We start from the raw sequence: 21,298 nt of genomic DNA on the forward strand, positions 1-21,298 counted from the left end.
GAAGGAGAACAGAATTCCTGAGGATTGGAAGAAAGGAATTATAGTCCCGATCTTCAAGAAAGGGGATAAAAGGAGATGTGAGAACTACAGAGGAATCACCCTGCTATGCCACTGTGGAAAAATCTATGAAAAGATCCTGGAGAAGAGAATAAGAAGCAGTATTGAAAGTAGACTGCAAGAGGAGCAGTATGGTTTCAGACCGGGAAGATCAACAACGGACCTCATATTTGCGGTAAGGCAACTGCAGGAAAGGCACTATGAGTACGGGAAGGACTTAATCATGGCCTTTTTAGATATTGAGAAGGCGTATGACAGTATCTGTAGGGACAAGCTCTGGGATGTGCTGAACGCAAAAGGGATAGATGATGAGATAACACGAAAAGTCAGAAAAATGTATGAGGGAAGTGAGAGTTGTGTGAAAGTGGGGAGGGAATGTACTGCATGGTTCAAGCTGGAAAATGGGCTGCGACAGGGAAGTGCACTTTCGCCTTTATTGTTTATTATTGTTATGGATGAAATCCTACAGCAAGTGTCAGATGCAATTGGAGATCATAAAATGAAAGCAGTGCTTTTTGCCGATGACCTGATGTTATGGGGAAATTGCGAGAAGGAGGTGCAAGAGCAGTTAGATGCATGGGAGGCAACGGCAGCACAATATGGAATGCATTTCTCTGCAAAGAAAAGTGAAATAATTGTCACAACAAGGAAGACGAATAGGCCAAATGTGGATATAACTTGTGGAGGGGAAAAACTACAAGTGGTAGAGAACTTCAAGTACCTGGGAAGCGTGATTGAAAGTAAGGGGGGAAACGCAATGGAAATAAATGAAAGGTGCATGTTACAGTAAGTAAATAAAAAATATTTTATTAAAGCTTCTTGCTCTACATATATGAACTGAAGTTGCCTGCTTGCTTCTTTTTGTATGCCCGGGTAAGTGTCAGGAACTACTCTAGAGATGTTGAGGTCTTGGAAGTCCTGCCAGTTGTTGTTAAGTAGGTATACTTTCCATTTATTTTTGGCGAATTTGGTTGTTATGGTATTCAGTCATATTATTAGGGCTTTGTGGTCACTAATTCCTATGTCAGTCATGATGATCTCGATTTGGCCAGGATTTTTTTGTCACTAATAAGTACGTTACGTTATTGCAATCATTTACACTTTGTGTTGGCTCCCAAACTAATTACTCAGAATAATTTTTGAACAATGTTTTATGACTATCACTGACTTTAAGAATGTACTTTCACCAACATATTGAGGGTAGATTGAAGTCACCACCAAACTGTACTTGTAAGAGTCTGGTATCCATTTGAGACTAGACCCAAATTTTCCATGAACCTTTCAGCAAATAGATCATCTGAGTTGGAGATTGGTAAAAAGGAACCAACTATTAATTTATTCCTTCTGTTGAATATAACCTGTACCTGTACTAAGTCCCAGCAACTATTTACTTCGATTTCATTACAAGCTAAACTACTTTTAACAGCCATAAAAATGCCACCACCCAAGTTTTGTCTATCCTCCAGAACACTATTAGGTCCTTTGTAAAAACTTCAGCTAAACTTCTCTTAGGCTTTAGCCACCTTAATACCTTCACTCATTGATGCCATCTTTCAGTGCTTGTAAGAATTTATGCTTCAGTACTTCCCTTAAGTCTTGGAGCTCTAGCTATTTCCTAAACGGCTACAACATTTACAACTATAATATCTATATTTCCTAGGTGTAACCTTGTCCTGTGTTTGACCTGCTTGCTTTGAGACTGTACCCCCATTTGTAATTTTTTGAGTCCCTCTAACCTAAAAAAACTGCCCTGTCCACTTCACAAAGCTCCTACAATCTGTGTAACTGCTTCTTGCATGTAATGGACCCCTGATCTTCTAAGTGGGTCCTAACACCTGTACAGCTTATGGTGCATTTCAAGAATCTGTAGCCTGCACTGTTGCAGAACTGTCAAAGCCTTTGATTCAGACTCTTCACTCACATCTGTACCAAAGGTCTACAGTCAATCCTACAATGTTACAGATGATGAGTTCTGCCTTCATCTTGCAAACAAGTTTGACTGTCTTTTTAATTGATAGCTTCACCCTTGCTTTTGCTAAAATTTGCTTCACCAGAGGGAAGCAAAAATCATTTATCCTTTTGGTGTTCTATTTGGGAATATATTTATTACTCTTAATCTCGTATGGATTGTTGGCAACACAAATCATTATTAAATAAAAGTACTGTAAGACTGTACCTAATAATCCTAACCTCTTAAACAGGTTACTATGAGATATACATGTATGAACCTTTCATGGCATTTTTAATTACTGTCTAATTAGTGATTACTTGCCTTTGCACAGTGAACACTATTTGCCGAATATACCTCAAAATATTCTGAAATGACATCATTTAATTAAAATATACAAAATACATTGTCCTTCAGACCTTAGAAAAATTTTATAGCAATAGTAACTGAACCTGCAGGTGTTAGCAGAAATATATTTTTTTTCCCCATCATTCATCATCTCGAACACCCAAGAAATTAGAACTTCCTGTCTTGTTTAATATTTCTTGTTGATACAGTATATTAATTGGAAGTGGGCTACTTTCAGCCATACAAAACTGTGAGAACTATCAAGAGTACCCCTTGTGTGACAAACCAGATACTGATTGTTCAATAACTTAAGGGTTTGCTGACGAGTGATGTTGTCGACCACCGCCTACAGTGACGTAGCCCGGCAGCAAACCCATAAGTTATTTGAACAATCAATTTGCCGGGAAAAGTTAAGGCCTCACAGATACTGATTTCGTAAAAAGTAATTTTCTTATTTTTTTCCCCTTCTGTTGAGGGTTATTTACTTGGTTGAACAAGAACACTTTTATTGCCTGCAAAATAGGCTAATTATGTCTTGTTGTTCACATGAAATGGTGTCTCATTGAGAGCAAAACAAAGTTGTTAGCCCACCTTTTGAAAGCACCATTGTTGTGTGTCTCCATATGTAAATTAACTGGTGGTCATTCACTGATTTCTGGAATAGTTTAGTGTAACTTTCTGTAGCCTGTGTTTTTTTATCTTTTTTAAAAATGAACTAATCAGATACACAATGACACTTTTCCATTAAAATGTAACTTCTGTAATAGAATGTTATGCTTTTGGTAACTCGTTGATTACAGCCAGTATTATTTTTTATCATTTAAAAATTTGTTTCTTTCATAAATGTATAAATATCAGACTCAGTAGAGTGGCATTCTTGAATGGCATACTTTTTGATTGGCTAATTATTCTATTATTGAACTGGTGTATGGTAATCTGTGAGTACATTTCTGTCCAGATATTTTACAAATGATGTGAGACGAGAAATTGGTTGGTGGTTCCAGAATTTGGTCAGTTACCTTTACTTGTCTGGAAAAAATACTCTGACGTATAATCAAGAATATTATGCATTGTAGCACAATGCATTTTTAGTGTCCTGTTGGAAATATTAACAGTACCATGAAAACTGTTACCTTGGGCCTTGATTATTTTACTTATTTCAGGTGACATCAGCTGCTATAAATAGTTTAATTACACCAATGAAATTTAGCAGGGAAAGTATCAAATAAACACGAAGTATGTGGAGAATGGTTTTGGAGAAATTTATTATGTAATGATATTGCAAGTTGTCATCTTTTTGCATTGAAAATGTATGCTTCGTGTTTTCACTAGTCACTTAACTCCTACACTCATTTTTCCAGGTTCAAGGAGCTTGCTTTGAAAAATAGCATGGCAGCTCTTCATTATCTCCAGACAACATTATCTGAGATAATAGATCACTCCGATGAGGAACAGACAAGGGAGGTAAGATGAATTGCTGAAAGATGTTGGTTATCTGAGTTTTATCAGTCGTATTACCAAGTTCTCATTACATCACTTAGATTTTCAGTGTGTTATGATTGAGTAGGGTCAGGAATTAATATTGACATTGATTTCATTTTCCCAAATTTATTATTGTATGATGCGGATGGGAAGTTAGAAATTTTCTCTTACCACTGAGACTGCTGTTGACAGGCTGGAAATGCCGAATATTGGAGAGAAGTTTTGTCCATTCTTGAAGAATGAAACGTCATCCTTAAGAATGCGAGTCCAGCGTGCTAACCACTGCACCACCTCACTCAGTAAAGATGTATGTCCTAAAAGTAATAACATATGGTGGAGAATGCTCCCATAAAATCAAATGTCAGCAGGCAGAGGTGAACAACTCCTACCTAACGGTATCTAGGGAAGATTGCACCAGGTAAAAGCTTTTTTGTGGCAAAATAGCAGTAAGTCAAGGAAAATGGATGGCAGTATGAGAATTTCCATCAAAACCAAAAACAGAGGTGTGCAGGAAGGACGCATAAGAATGGCAAAAGTACTGCTGGTGGACCGTCTACAAGATACCATATGACAGTTGATGTTCATCTATACAACTTCACATTCAGTTTTGTGGGATCGATCTCCTAAATATCTTATTACTTTTAGGACACACTCATTTTTTGCAGATAATCTACTGTATGGAATTATGAATGCTGAGTGTTTGTAATATTTTATGTACAGCGTGACTTGGCTGCAATTTGCACCTAAAGATACATCTGTAAGTGCTGTGAAACTGGTAGTGCCTACGAATATAAGGATTTTACAGCTGAAGCAGTTTTATTTCTCAACATGATCAGGGTCTATATGACCCGGGAGATCCGGGAAAAACCCGGGAATTTATTCAACTGGGAATTTTTTAGAATTTTGGGAATTTTTCATTGTTTTAGTTACATTTTTGTAACTTTGACTAGTAAGAACCAATACTCTAACAAAGAATATTACTGTATCTCGCTACTGCAGAATAATACTGCAGCAGTAAAGCACGAATGAGAGAGAAAAAAAAAAACTTAAGTTGCAAAGTTAATGCACCATATACAAGAACAAAACACAGTTCTCATACAAGTGTCTGCCAACAGCAAAATGTGTCAAAGCCTTTAGAAAGACTATGCAGTATTTCATAACAACAAATCGCCTCCGATGAACGTGACGTCACAACTGTTTACAATAGATTCGTTTGAGCGGTTGCGAGCGAGCGTATGTGCATGTGCAGTTGAGTCGTGTATGACTAGTGCCTTCTCCCACTTCTGACTACGGAAGTGTGGCAGCTGTACGAGCAATTGCAGCAAGCAGCCAGATGCTACCCAGTAAAATATTGCTGTTGTTGTTGTGGTCTTCAGTCCTGAGACTGGTTTGATGCAGCTCTCCATGCTACTCTATCCTGTGCAAGCTTCTTCATCTCCCAGTACCTACTGCAACCTACATCCTTCTGAATCTGCTTGGTGTATTCATCTCTTGGTCTCCCTCTACAATTTGTACCCTCCACACTGTCCTCCAATACTAAATTGTTGATCCCTTGATGCCTCAGAACATGTCCTACCAACCAATCCCTTCTTCTACTCAAGTTGTTCCACAAACTTCTCTTCTCCCAATCCTATTCAACACCTCCTCATTAGTTGTGTGATCTACCCATCTAATCTTCAACATTCTTCTGTAGCACCACATTTCGAAAGCTTCTATTCTCTTCTTGTCTAAACTATTTATTGTCCATGTTTCACTTCCATACATGGCTACACTCCATACAAATACTTTCAGAACTGACTACCTGGCACTTGAATCTAAACTCGATGTTAATAAATTTCTCTTCTTCAGAAACGCTTTCCTTGCCATTGCCAGTCTACATTTTATATCCTCTCTACTTTGACCATCATCAGTTATTTTGCTCCCCAAATAGCAAAACTCCTTTACTACTTTTAAGTGTGTCATTTCCTAATCTAATTCCCTCAGCATCACCTGACTTAATTCAACTACATTCCATTATCCTTATTTTGCTTTTGTTGATGTTCATCTTATATCCTCCCTTCAAGACACCATCCATTCCATTCAACTGCTTTTCCAAGTCCTTTGCTGTCTCTGGCAGAATTACAATGTCATCAGCGAACCTCAAAGTTTTTATTTCTTCACCATGGATTTTAATATCTACCCCGAATTTTTCTTTTGTTTCCTTCACTGCTTGCTCAATATACAGATTGAATAACATTGGGGAGAGGCTACAACCCTGTCTCACTCCCTTCCCAACCACTGCTTCCCTTTCATGCCCCTCAACTCTTATAACTGGCATTTGGTTTCTATACAAATTGTAAATAGCCTTTCACTCCCTATATTTTACCCCTGCCACCTTCAGAATTTCAAAGAGAGTATTCCAGTCAACATTGTCAAAAGCTTTCTGTAAGTCTACGAATGCTAGAAATGTAGGTTTGCCTTTTCTTTAATCTAGCTTCTAAGATAAGCTGTAGGGTCAGTATTGCTCACGTGTTCCAATATTTCTGCGTAATCCAAACTGATCTTCCCCAGGGTCGGCTTCTACTAGTTTTTCCATTCATCTGTAAAGAATTCGCGTTAGTATTTTGCAGCTGTGATTTATTAAACTGATAGTTCGGTAATTTTCACATCTGTCAACACTTGCTTTCTTTGGGATTGGAATTATTATATTCTTCTTGAAGTCTGAGGGTATTTCACCTGTTTCATACATCTTGCTCACCAGATGGTAGAGTTTTGTCAGTACTGGCTCGCCCAAGGCCTTCAGTAGTTCTAATGGAAAGTTGTCTACTCCTGGGGCCTTTCAGTGCTCTGTCGAACTCTTCACGCAGTATCATATCTCCCATTTCATCTTCATCTACATCTTCTTCCATTTCCATAATATTGTCCTCAAGTACATCGCCCTTGTATAGACCCTCTATATACTCCTTCCACCGTTCAGCTTTCCCTTCTTTGCTTAGAACTGGGTTTCCATCTGAGCTCTTGATATTCATGCAAGTGGTTCTCCTTTCTCCAAAGGTCTCTCTAATTTTCCTGTAGGCAGTATCTATCTTACCCCTAGTGAGATAAGCCTCTACATCCTTACATTTATCCTCTAGCCATGCCTGCTTAGCCATTTTGCACTTCCTGTCAATCTCATTTTTGAGACGTTTGTATTCCTTTTTGCCTGCTTCATTTACTGGATTTTTATATTTTCTCCTTTAATCAATTAAATTCAATATTTCTTCTGTTACCCAAGGATTTCTACTAGCCCTCGTCTTTTTACCTACTTGATCCTCTGCTACCTTCACTACTTCATCCCTCAAAGCTACCCATTCTTCTTCTACTGTATTTCTTTCCCCATTCCTGTCAATTGTTCCCTTATGCTCTCCATGAAACTCTGTACAACCTCTGGTTTAGTCAGTTTATCCAGGTCCCATCTTCTTAAATTCCCACCTTTTTGCAGTTTCTTCAGTTTTAATCTACAGTTCATAACCAATAGATTGTGGTCAGAGTCCACATCTGCCCCTGGAAATGTCTTACAATTTAAAACCTGGTTCCTAAATCTCTGTCTTACCATTATATAATCTATCTGGTACCTTTTAGTACCTCCAGGGTTCTTCCATGTATACAACCTTCTTTCATGATTCTTGAACCAAGTGTTAGCTATGATTAAGCTATGCTCTGCATAAAATTCTACCAGGCGGCTTCCTCTTTCATTTCTTACCCCCAATCCATATTCACCTACTACGTTTCCTTCTCTCCCTTTTCCTACTGCCAAATTCCAGTCACCCATGACTATTAAATTTTCGTGCCCCTTCACTATCTGAATAATTTATTTTATTTCATCATACATTTCATCAATTTCTTTGTCATCTGCAGAGCTAGTTGGCATATAAACTTGTACTACTGTAGTAGGTGTGGGCTTCGTGTCTATCGTGCCCACAATAATGCATTCACTATGCTGTTTGTAGTAGCTTACCCGTATTCCTATTTTTTTTATTCATTATTAAACCTACTCTTGCATTACCCCTAGTTGACTTTTTATTTACAACCCTGTATTCGCCTAACCAAAAGTCTTGTTCCTCCTGCCACCGAACTTCACTAATTCCCACTATATCTAACTTTAACCTATCCATTTCCCTTTTTAAATTTTCTAACCTACCTGCCCGATTAAGGGATCTGACATTCCATCCTCCAATCCGTAGAAAGCCAGTTTTCTTTCTCCTGATAACAACGGCCTCTAGAGTAGTCCCCGCCCGGAGATCCGAATGGGGGACTATTTTACCTCCGGAATATTTTACCCAAGAGGACGCCATCATCATTAACCATAGAGTAAAGCTGCATGCCCTCGGGAAAAATTACGGCTGTAGTTTCCCCTTGCTTTCAACCGTTCGCAGTACCAGCACAGCAAGGCCGTTTTGGTTAGTGTTACAAGGCCAGATTAGTCAATCATCCAGACTGTTGCACCTGCAACTACTGAAAAGGCTGCTGCCCCTCTTCAGGAACCACGTGTTTGTCTGGCCTCTCAACAGATAAAGTTCTATTCAGGGAGTAGTGCAGAAAACGCGTTGTACGAACACGTAATAACGCCTAACCGGAGAACAAATGCGGGATAACTAATCCAGTGATTGTTGCAGGGTTAGTGAAGTTAATCAGAGAATAAATTTTGACACTGGCAGGAATAGTTACAGAATTAGTGATGACAAGATTGTTTGTTAGAACGAGGAAGGAGAAGAAACGGAGACTCTGACAAATTAACAGAAGAATGATTCCAAATTTATATAAAAATTTCGTACTGCTACTTTTCGATCTCATGCTTCAGAAGGTAGAGAGTATGAAATGTGAAACTATTTCCTAACATAAAACTTTTTGCTTGTAGTAGCCTAATAGGCATTTGATATTGGTTCTTCATGAATTATATTCTGTCGTATTATAAAAATGACCATTTTTGCCAAAACAGTCTCGTTTATTTGGTGTGTGTAACAGTTGCTGCAATATTAGGCAGGCCTATTTCGTTTTATCTAGCACACAGTGACAAAATACACGTAATCAGATTGAGAAACCACACCAGTCTTGGGTACATTTGTATTAACAGCTTTTGTGGGAGTAGACAATGACATATCGTTTTTGCATGTAGCAAAACGTTGACGAACTTTGATGAGGTAATATATTCTTTCCCAGAAAGGAAAGTGCGCCATATAAAGCCATGGCAAGATTGGAGAGAAAAAAATGCTAGGACTTCAGGATTGAGGAAATGTGTACTGTCTTGCTTGTCTCTTGTTTTTAGTCATTTTATGTATCCTATATTTAATTTTATGTCACTCAAAACTGCAAGTTATTAGCTAATAGACAGTAGAGACTGCACATTTTCTGAAGAATGCTTGTTCTCCCTGTTACAAATAATCCCATCCACTATTAATTGCGAGATTTTTTTTAAAGAGGGGCAGGATGTCAAACCGGCCGACTGGGAGCAGGAGAGGCACCACAGGACATTTTAATTGCCACTGGCCTGAATATAGTTTGATGGCACCTATTACAAAATATTACATGTTTGAATTTCACAAAGCGAAATACAGAGACATGCGATAGAAGAATGCTGTGTGAGGATGTGTGGCACTGCACTTCGGCACATGTAAGACGAAATAAAATGTCTTACCTTCCCTCGATCATATATGTTTTATGTACCAGACTCGTCAGAAAGATGTGCGCTACAAAATGAAGATATTTTTGAAAAGCCGATTTTTTAAATTTTTGATGTGCTACCTCTAACGCCCGAGGGAGGGGTAATGCCACTATCTAATATTGCCCTGGTTCAGAAATATCATAGATCCAGACCTGATGCACAGAGCAGTCTGAGTTGTTGTTTGGAGGTGGTAGTCTCCATGTGACCCGTGTTTACGTTAAGTGATTTTGCTGTTTCCTCTTTGTTTATTGCTCTCACGTCAAATGAAAGCAAAACAGATTTCTGTGGCTGGGATCTATCAAGTGAATTAAAATACATTCACATAATTAGGGAAGGCTAAAATATGTTATTCGTTTCAGATTTTATTTTGTTTCCACCTTTCTGACAGTCAGGCGTTAATTGCCTTGCAGAACAATGAAGTTATTTTTGGTGGTTTGTTAAAGAAATTTGACTTTTATTAATCTTTTCTGCTGAGACAGTCAATTTATTTGAAACGAACTGTTAAATTCCAAACTATTGACTAGTTTCAACTGTTTGCTACACTTCAAGTTCACGTTTTCATCTTCTAGCGCACGTGGTATGCCATAATAAAGAACCAGACATGAGATATTGCGGTACTGGTACTCCAAGAAAATGTACATCTGAATCTGGACATACGAATGTGCACGTTAAGCCGAATTCTGCATTTTAGTCTGGTTCACAAAAATCCCATGCTGTTGGAGTATCCTCTAATGTCTTGTTTCTTTTATGACATAATGTAAGATCTTTTAATGTTTTACACATATGAACGTACGGGCTTCCTGAGTCATCGTAGCTGCGCAAGCACAGCAACGCACGTCATCTGGCGCAACTGCTGAAACGAATCTATTTCTAACAGGTCACAGGAAAATATTCCAAATTGTTGTTTGAAAAGCGTTACTTTAAAGTAAATTAAATTTCCTTTTACACAAGATGAACTCTGTGCGTGAATGTCCGATGAATTTCTTAAATCGGAGCATTTGAGTCTCATTCAAAATTCAAATCTTTGAGAACAACTATTTAGAATATTTTAGAGCTCAGAAGATCAGACATTTATGTCGTTGTTAAAAATTTTGCTGGCACATTTGTGTGCGCAAAACAGGTCAACAAAACAGGCCAACATAATGTGTGAAAGCTTAGCTTCTCTTGCAGCTTATTAATCTCGGAGACCAATATTATACGTGAAAGCTTTTCTTTTCTTGTAGCAACACTATGTACATTAATTTAAACCATTACCTTTTCCTGTTTATGTGTTTGCACTACTTAACAGTGATGTTGCTATTGGCTGACTACATCACGTGTCCTATGCTCTGAATATCGGCTGGTGAGATCGCTTGACATGAGCTACAACTAGCTAACTAAAGCGCATCGCAATCTCGATTTCAATCCTTCGGAAAATAACATGTGGTGTTTGGTGGAATTCGAATTTATACTTTTGTAATAAGAAAATATGCAGTGTACATGTTGCTGCACATCAGAAATCTTTCCAAAATGTTTTTTTCCCCCTGCATTTCGTTTTCTAAAGTGCCAGGAAATTCTACGCAGGTGTATAAAACTACAAGCATTGAAAGGATTGATAAATTTTACAGTTCTGAGGAAAAGTATACTGTTACTTAACATGAAAAAAGTGTATTTTCATCTGGGAGAAAGTGTATTTTTAACCAGGAAATCCGAGAATTTTTTTTTTTTTTTCCTCATCCACGTATACACCCTGATGATGTATTGTGGTTGTGGTTGCTCAGACAATACGCTAAGGTGACAATTGTCATGGGGTAATGATATGCACATATATAGACAGCAGTAGTATCGTGTACATGAGGCGTAAAAGGACTGCATTGGCGGGATTTGTCATTTGTACTCAGATGATTCAGATGGAAAGGTGTCTGATTTTATTATGGCAATACAATGGGAATTAACAGACTTTGAATGTGGAATGGTAGTTGTAGCTAGGCACGTGGGACATTCCATTTCAGAAATCATTAGTGAATTCAATATTCTGAGATACACAGTGTCAAGAGTGTGCCAAGAATACCAGATTTCAGGCATTACCTCTCACCACGGACAACGCAGTGACTGACAGCCTTCTCTTAATGACAGAGAAAGGTGTTGTTTACGTAGATATGTGAGCAGACTAGCAACATATGATGAACGAATCCATTAGGACAGTGTGGTGAAATTTGGTGTTCATGGGCTACGGCAGCAGATAACCGATGCGAGTGCCTTTGCTAACAGCATGTCTCCTGCAGGGCCTCTCCTGGGATCTTGACCATCTCGGTTGGACACAAGATGACTGGAAAGTGTGGCCTGGTCAGATGAGTCCCAGTTTCAGTTGATAAGAGCTAATGGTAGTTTTCAAGTGTGGTGCATATACTCATGAAGCCATGGACTCTAGTTTTCAGCAAAGCACTGTACAAGCTGGTGGGGATGCCATAATGGTGTGTGCTGTGTTTACACAGAATAAACTGGGTCCTCTCCAGCTGAACCAATCAATTACTGGAAATGGTTATTTCGACTACTTGGAGATCATTTGCAGCCTGTCACGGACTTCATGTTCCCACACAACGGTGGAAATTTTGTGGATGACAGTGAGCTATGTCATTGGGCCACAATTGTTCTCAGTGGGTTTGAAGAATATTCTGGACAACTCGAGCGAATAATTTGGCCATCAGATCACCTCATGTGAAGTCCGTCAAGCATTTATTGGACATGGGCGAGAGGTCAGTTCATGCACAAAACCTTGCACCAGCAACACATTCACAATTATGGATAGCTATAGAGGCAGCACAGCTCAGTATTCCTGCAGGGCATTTCCAGTGACATTTTGAGTCCATACCACATCGAGTTGCTGCACTATGCTGCGCAAAAGGTGGTCAGACATGATATTAGGAGGTATCTCATGTATTTTGTAACCTCAGTGTGAAGTTTTTTGCATTATTATGACAAGAGGTTTATCAGATTATGAATGCTCCATGTTTTTAAGAACAGATATGGTCTTGACAGGATTTGAGAAAACATTTGTCTCTCCATGAGGATATCTTACAGGCATTGTTGAGATTCCAGAGTGAAATTTTCACTCTGTAGCTGATTGTGCACTGATATGAACCTTATGGCAGATTAAAACTGTGTAACAGGCTGAGACTTGAACTTGGAACCTCTGTCTTTTGTGGGTAAGTGCTGTTTCAACTGAGCTACCCGAGCATTGTGGGGATGGGCCGTGAGTTATGCTTGGGGAACTCAGTTGGTAGAACACTTGCCCACAAAAGGCAAAGATCTCGAGCATGAGTCTCAATCTGGCACACAGTTTTAATCTGCCAGAAAGTTTCACATCAGCACATACTCCGCTGTGAAAATTTCGTTCTGGAACCATGGCCCAGTTTGTGGTTAAGGCATGTCTCCACAGTATTGTTTCTTCCAGGAACGCTAGGTTTGCAAGGTACACAGCACAGCTGCTGTGAATTTTGGAGGGCAGGACAGAGGTACTGGTGGAAGTTAAAGCTACGAGGACAGGTCTTGAAATACACTGGGATAACTCTGTTGCTAGAGCATGTAGTGATTTTTTCGCGTGTGTGTGTGTGTGTGTGTGTGTGTGTGTGTGTGTGTGTGCGCGCGCGCGCCCACAGAATTAGTTGTTCTTGTACTTTCTGCTCCACTAATTGGTGTAGCCTTTCCTTCAAACTGGTCAGTACGGGTGCTGATAATCTCACTATTGAGTGACCTATACATACTACCACTTATCAGTGTTATCTTCCTGTGTATGATATGTAATCTTTCTGTGTTCGATGTGTAGATTTGTTTAATAAATTTTCTCTTGGTTGTTGTTCTTGATGTTCACTGACATGGCCAAGGTACTCAGATTTTGCAGATCTGGATGAATCTAATTTTTGAGCTGAGATCAAGGGATTGGAACATCAATGGATGAAGTACATTAGTATACTGGGAGAATGCATTGAAAAATAAAAATGTTTCGCTAACGTAAGTCAGTCCTTTCTATGCCATTCGAAGAACTTTGCAGACAATCCTTCTAAATAATAGTGATGTGGCAGGATTCTATAAATTACTTCTGCCAAGACAAGTTGTTTTCTGGAAAACTGAAAGTTAAATAATCCAATTTTGTAAACACCAGTAATTGATGTCTATTGTGAGTCTGAACTGGTATTAACTGCAGAGTTGTTCATCAACTGTATTTAAAACAAAATGTTAAAGTCCTTAGACTATGTCATGAGCCCCGTACAGTGTAGATACCGCTGTACAACCTCTCCGTTCTGAGCATATGCTCCAATTAAACCAGTGTTTGGCAAACAAAGAATAAATAAAAGTCCAGACTGTTTCTCAAGCCAGAAAAAAATACAAGTCCCAACTGTAGTGAATTCATGAAAAACTCTTAACACACAAACAGCAAATGCAAAGCCATCAAATAATGTTAATGCAAACTGTGACTCAACTGTGGAATTTTCACTAGTGCTTGGGGCATGCAAGCAAATAGGGGCATGCAAGCAAATAATGGAAGTTTCAACTAAAACATGCAGCTACTACGCTGTGCAGAATGACGCAGCTCCTGCTTCTGTGCAGTCAATTTTTTATTTTCTTTTTCTTAAATTTAATAGAATTTGAATTAAACAGAGTTTTAATTACTAGAACAGCAATTAGTTGAAAATAACTTCTTTAAATCAGTCTTCTGACTGTTTTGAAGCAGGCTACCATGAATTCCTCTCCTTTCCTAACCTCTCCATCACTTTCAACCACTTTTCTCAATTATTTGTCAGATATATTCCAATCTCTATATTCCTCTACAGTTTTTACAAACCCTTAAGTAACATGAAAGTTATTCCTTGATGTCGTATCACCTTCTCCCTTCTTCTTGTAAGTATTTTTCATATGTTCATCCCCTCCGTGATTCTGTAGAGAACTTCCTCATTTCTCATCAGCCCTTCAAATTTTCAGTTTGCTTATATAGTACCACATGTCAAATGCTTTGATTCTTTTCTCTTTTGTGTTTTCTCACAGTCCATGATCCACTTGCATAAAAAATATAAAAAAAATTAAATAAAAAAACTGTGCTCCAAATGTCCATTCTCAGAAATTTCTTCCTCAGATTAAGACTGATGTTTGGTATTAGTGGACTGCTTTTGGCCAGGAATGTCATCTTTGCCTGTGCCAGTCTGCTTTTATATCCTCCTCGCTTCATTCATCATGTGTTATTTTCCTTGCGAGGTGGTAGAATTCTTTCACTTCATGGTCTCCAATATGTGTGTGTGTGTGTGTGTGTGTGTGTGTGTGTGTGTGTGTGTGTGTGTCCTAGCAGATGCCACATTGTTATTAGGTACAGCTGTCTTCTTTGATTACTGAAACTTGATTTAGATTAAATTTACGTGAAACGTTTTTTTTAATAATATTATATGACATTACTGACAAAAGTAGGTGTCTCAGAAGATGGTTCTCACCAAACACCTAAATCTGACACTTTGTTACTTTATCGGCCTTTGTTAAGTAGTTGTTATTTTCCAAGAGTTGTCCATCACCCTATTTTTCAGCCTAATGAAATACAATGAATTTACATGGTACCAATAAATATGTGACCTAGAAATATTAAGGGCATCACACTCTTTAAAAGGGTATTCAGTGTTCTCTGTACCTTGATAATTGCTGCAGTACAATCAGTTGAATAACACTCATCAAATACTGGCATGCCACTTACATAGATGACCAGTATGCCAGAAAAACTGGCTGCACAAAAGTTCAACATTACTGCATAACAGCTGGCCTATCTGGGAAGTTTTGCCTCTGCTCTGACAGCTCCATGTGGCCATGCCATGGCCCCTCTACTGCTGTGCACTTGAAAGAGTTTGCCCCATCACAATGTTATCCTTGCAACATGTTCATGTGCAATGTATACTCTGAACCCAAGTACGGAATTGCTTCCAGCATGTTGGGTCATGTGATATTTATGTATCTTTATTCTCCTGTCCACAGATAGCCTCTTCAGATATGAGACATGGTCAGAACTTAAAAACTAGTCAGTAATAAAATAAAAACAACTAAAAAAATATATTTGTTAATGGTTTAAAGTTTATTTTATTTTCAGAATTTTGTTCTTGTAGGGGTCTACAGTTTCATTATGTTTTAAGAATGAAAACCTGGTCCAAGCAGGTTCTAATCTATTTATTGTCTTTGCTATTCACTAATTTTGACTACTGGTCATTTTCAAGCACCTATCGCAAGTCTCAAGTCTCAAATACGACGTGAAGCTTGAGGCTCGTGATAAGTGTTTGAAAATGATTGATTGTCGAAATTAGCTAATGGCACAGATAATAAATGGAATACAGCCTGCTTGGCCCATGTTTTCTTTCTTGTACAGAAAGATTCAGCTAAGCTATTCAGCTCAAATATTTCGGGAACCATTTAAGGTATTGTAATTCTGTTTTCACCCAAATGAATTGTGAGTAAGTCCTCAGTGAATGACATAGTCTTTCTTCATAGCTAAATACAGAGATAACTGTATCAACGAAACAGATTGCTTCTTATGCAGAAGTTTCATACACAAACAACTAAATACATCATGTCAAATAAGGAAGAGTGTTGCCTGCTGCAATCCCAGTCTAAAAGGGGCCACAGCGGATATATAGCATTCATTCTGTCTGTGTCGTTCACTTATATCAAGAGCTGGTTTGATTGGGGGGGGGGGGGGGGGAGGGAGGGAAGGAAGGTCTTTCACAAACCAAGACAATATTCTTTATGAAGACTGCAGAGGAATGCAAAGCAAACAGTTGAGTTGTATGCACAAAGTATCCCACAAGATGGTGTCCAACAAGAATGACATTTCAATGATTGTGCAAATAATTACTGAAATGGGGCTGGAATATGTGCAAGAGGGTAAGTAGCAAGCTTGCGACAAGTGGAGCTTCGTAAATAGATGTTCATGCAGCTATTGTTCATAATCCACATATTAGCTCCAGAGGAGTTAAGATTGCCTCAAGATTGCCTTGGGAATAATTCAAGCCAGAATCGTTTGCAAACAGATTCTATCCATAGCATGTGCCATTTCATCAGCGGATTAATCAGCAGAATTGCAGAAGATGCATTGAATTCTGTTGTTCTGTTCTGATAAGAGATCTGGACTATAGGTTCTTTCTTCAAAGAATTCTCTTTACCGGTGAAATTAGCTTTACAATTCATGGAAAGCTGAATGTAAAAAAACATACATTATTGGACAGCAGAGAATCCACACCAGATGAGGTAGGTTAAACATCGGAGGCAGTTGGTGTGACATTTGGTAGGGGATTATTGGGGACTATGTGACTGGTTCTTACTTCATTGAAGAAACTTTAATGGGTGTTAATGTTGTAGGAAAGTTCTAGTGGAATTTAAATACTTACAGACACCGCTCACCAAAAAGCAGAAGCATTGAATTGAATTCTGTATAGGTACAAACAAGAAAGAAAACTTGCTAGCATTTGGAATTATCCTTTTATTATGAACAGAGAGCGTGTGCCCCCCCCCCCCCCCCCCCCACCTCTGCCTATGCCCCTACGTGGTGCTATCTAGTGTAGTCTAGTCAACACAAAGGATAATTCCGGAAGTTAGTAAGTTTTCTTTCTTTTGTGCGTGCCTGTTGACAACTCAGCACTTCTGCTTTTCAGTGAGTGGTCTCCTTTAAACCTAAAGTATTTACAAATTTCAATGGGTAAAAGACATCCACAATTTCTTGCTGAAGTGCTACTGGCTTTCCTAGTGATAGTATCACTTGACATATGTAAATGTGTGTGGTACCAGGAAGATGAGTGCTTGGCTCACTACTCTATTGTGTCCAGGAAAGCACCCATCCAGCTCTTCCCTGGTCATTGGATAGAACATTGAAGAAGTTATCAGATGACCTGCATGTGTGCTTGATTTGACACAATTGGAAGTTTTTCTCTGGAGTAAACTCAAAGATAAAGCTCATGCACGACCCAAGAGGATTTAAAACATTGCATTGTGGCAGCATATGCAGTGATGTCAAATGTATTTCTCCAGCCTGTCCAAAGTCCTTGTACTAGTGACTGCAAATGTGTATTTTAGTAGACTGAGGGCATTTTGAACATCTGGTGATGTGAATAGAATTTTAAGGAAGTGTTTATGTCCACATTCGTGTGTGATGTCATTATAAACTCATGACACTGTCATTATTTAACAGACCTTAAACTTCAGTTACTCGTTTTACAAGTCCATCCAGTTTTTGATGTGCACCTTTCTTTCAAGGCTCTGGCAGAATGAAGAGAACTATTACCAGAGTTAACTACTGAATCATACTTAGATGTGTGTGCCTTGCCTTCCAATTGGTGTGTCAGTCCAAGCACATGTAGCTGTGTGTCATTAGTATCACTTTTAAATTGATCTTATTTCCATCATTCTGTTTTTTCAACTTGATTGTCTTAGGTGTGCCAAGCTGGAGTGCTGCATCAGCTTCACAGAACAGATCCGTAAAAAATAATGAACTTTTAAAGAAAAACGGCATTTGGTTCCATGTTCGAAACCAATAAATACTAAGTTCTAAATATTGTAATTTCTCTGAAACTAGTGATCAGGTTTTGAAGAATGAAATGCTTTTCAATTTCTCTCACTATACATCATTTAGTTTCCCACATTTCATTTGGGTAAAAACAAGACTACATGCAATTTTGTCATATGATGACATGTTGGAGACCGTGGCTGTTTTTGAAGACAAATGTTGATGGTGTAATGACAGCAACCAGCCACAAATTTACTTTGAGTTCCTTTATTCAAAGGAAACCGTTACCGGTTTCGAATCGTTGCGATTCATCATCAGACGGTTTACATGCTTTCTTTCTGACATTTGTTGTGTTTTTTATAGATTAATTGTCGTGAAACGTCAGTTTCGAGTGATTGTTTCCATAACGTTCATCGATTGGATGAACGTTATGGAAACAATCACTCGAAACCGACGTTTCACGACAATTAATCTATAAAAAACACAACAAATGTCAGAAAGAAAGCATGTAAACCGTCTGATGATGAATCGCAACGATTCGAAACCGGTAACGGTTTCCTTTGAATAAAGGAACTCAAAGTAAATTTGTGGCTGGTTGCTGTCATTACACCATCAACAAGACTACATGTTTATTGGTTCAGAAAATATTTGAGGTGGATAGCTTAGCTGATTCGCCCTCTCTAATCACCATGCAATTCTAAACATTGAAATATTGTGGAACAAACTTCTTCATACCTGATGCATTACAGTTCTGCTGCATGGCATTTTAGTCCGTCTAGTATTAAATATATTCCTCCCTCCACTCAAATTAATAGATGCCTACCAGTTTGAGATTTCAATAGAGATTATGGTCACTGGGCACCAGGTTATAACTGTAATCATTCTTTATATCTTTATTTTTTTATTCTCTGCATATCCTGAGGCACACATTCCCTTCCACCCATTTTGTTCTTTTACTAAACAAAAAAAGTCCCAGAATTTATTAGTAAATGAACTGGTTAGCTTTTATGTGTAAGCTTATATTTTTGATGATTAGTTCAATTTCAAAATAAGTATAGTGTTCTTAGTAATAAAATGACAACAGAGCAGCAGTAGCAGTGGTGGTGGCATTGACAGTGACAGTGACAATAAATAATAGCTTCAACAACTCTAGTTCTTTGAATAAGTGTAATTTTTCTCTTTGGATTCAATTACTTTAGTATTACACATACACTCTGTTGTCAGTGGCTAATATTTACTCAATTCATAACAAATGTGCAGCAAATTTGTTGGTTTTTTTATACCCTACTTCTGTTTGGATTTAAATACTTGGTATAACGGCACTGACAGATGTTTATTATTCCTTTTGCTTTTCTTTTTTAATTCTGAGTAATTCACTGTAGAATTTCTAATGCCAAGGTGGAATTGAATTACATGAAATCTTGTTTTAGATTTGTTTGGCAGGCTGTTTCTCTTCCAGACTTTACATTAAGAAATAATATTTTAAACATTGGTCACTGTGATGAAAAATGTATTGTATTCAGCTGTAGCCTTATTTAATGCAATCTCTTACTTACAGTGCAAAGAAAATCCGATTTTCTAAACAGAGCTAATATATCAATAGTATATGTGCCAGGGGCTTCTTGTTTCTATTACTTAGTTCTTGGAAAGGATAACTAAAATCTGATATTAAATATTGGGATGCAGGAATTTTTGTAATTTTCTTTTTAGTTGTATTTGTTTATTTCAAGTACTAATTCAGTTTAAAGGAATAAATTTTATCTATTTAAGTTCCAGTTGTTAACATCAGTCCTTTTCCGAGAACAAGATGACAGCACCTTTGGTTACAAGAAAAGTGTTACTGAAGAAGAAGATCAGCTGGAATGCCATCGTAGGAGATCCCAGTTATTTGATCAACTTGTAGCTTTCTTCCCAGAAAATATGACTCAGCCAAGAGGTAACTTAATTGATCTAATTCAACTGTGATCCCAGCAAATATTTCGACAAATTTCTTTCTCATATGTACTATGTTGTGAACTGTCTTATGTTTCTGAAAATGCCCATCTTTCGGAGCCTCTTCAGCTCAGAGTTTTTGAGGCATGTTGTGCATATATTGTAACATACTGTAAATAGGTGTATAGTGGAGGCGTAGATCATTGATCACAAAACCCAAGACTGTAAAAAGTATATCTCAGGTACGCATCATTGTAAAATACTGTAATTATGTAAAATTGTCAAAGTATTTTTAACATCTTTCATCTGGTTCTTGTTGTATAAAATGTCTAGGTTATAAATGAAACCAGTCAGACCGACCTCAAGCATACTGTTTTCTATAAATAAGTTTATTGTATTGTATACATAATACTTTTTAAAAAATCCTATAGCTTCCTGTTTAATGGTTTAATCATAAATGTATCATTTGTATGTTATATGACTGTAGTGACTGTAATACAATACAGTCTCAGGCATTTATGTCTCTAAATGAGTATCTTATTTTGTGTATTAAGTATTATGTTTGGTTACTGAACTAAAACCAGCATCTGGTGTAAATTAAGTGGGAAGTTTCTGGAAAGCTTATGACTTAAGGTTTTTGTTCTCACATCTAATATCCAATATCTATTACTGTTTCAGTCAACTTAAAAAATAACACACTTCCTCGTGGTTTATTTGGTATTTCATTATTTTTCATGATTATCTGCTGAAATAAGAATCATTATTATTTTGCAATGTTTGTGACAACATTCGGTTGTGAGTACTTAACTCGGTGGCCGGTAACAGCTTTGAAATTAAAAAGGTGAGGATTTAGATAAGTAAATGGAGGATGTATTACAATTGTTTTTGTGTGTGTGTGTGTGTGTGTGTGTGTGTGTGTGTGTGTGTGTGTATGTGTGTATGTGTGTATGTGTGTGTGTGTGTGTGTGAGAGAGAGAGAGAGAGTGAGGGGGGGAGGGGCTTACCAAATGGGGAATGGTCATATATTTGGACACATTTGTTTTGTCCAAATTTATAAAAGTGTTACTGAGACTGTCATGGGTGCAAACATTTCCTTTTACTGCGAAAATTGTCAGATTAGTCTACTGTATTTAGTTCGGACTGCACCATGCTATAGTGTGTGTGACAGAAGTTATATTCCATAATTTTACTTAGTACTACAGAAAATATGTGTTGGAAGATATTTGTGAAAAAAAATCTTAGTTTCTTGCAATTTAAGTCAAATATATCAGAGGTCAAAAGTATCTGTTATTGATCAGCATACAAACATATAAGACATCTGTCACAAGTATTGATAAAACATAAAGTA

At 37.8% G+C, this 21,298-nt stretch overlaps 1 protein-coding gene across 2 annotated transcripts in view; it reads left to right on the top strand.

The window, feature by feature from the left end:
* The window catches only part of LOC126191553 (muskelin), a 155,152-nt gene extending 134,286 nt beyond the window's left edge, over nucleotides 1-20,866 (top strand). For both annotated transcript variants that reach the window (XM_049932462.1, XM_049932463.1), the window contains exons 14-15: nucleotides 3,715-3,817; nucleotides 19,789-20,866. In XM_049932462.1, coding sequence (XP_049788419.1) covers nucleotides 3,715-3,817; nucleotides 19,789-19,983 — 298 coding nt within the window. In that variant the 3' untranslated portion in view covers nucleotides 19,984-20,866. The remainder of the gene's footprint in view (nucleotides 1-3,714; nucleotides 3,818-19,788) is intronic.
* Nucleotides 20,867-21,298: the final 432 nt, after the last annotated feature.

This window comes from Schistocerca cancellata, chromosome 6 (assembly GCF_023864275.1).
Source record: "Schistocerca cancellata isolate TAMUIC-IGC-003103 chromosome 6, iqSchCanc2.1, whole genome shotgun sequence".
NCBI classification, from domain to species: domain Eukaryota; kingdom Metazoa; phylum Arthropoda; class Insecta; order Orthoptera; family Acrididae; genus Schistocerca; species Schistocerca cancellata.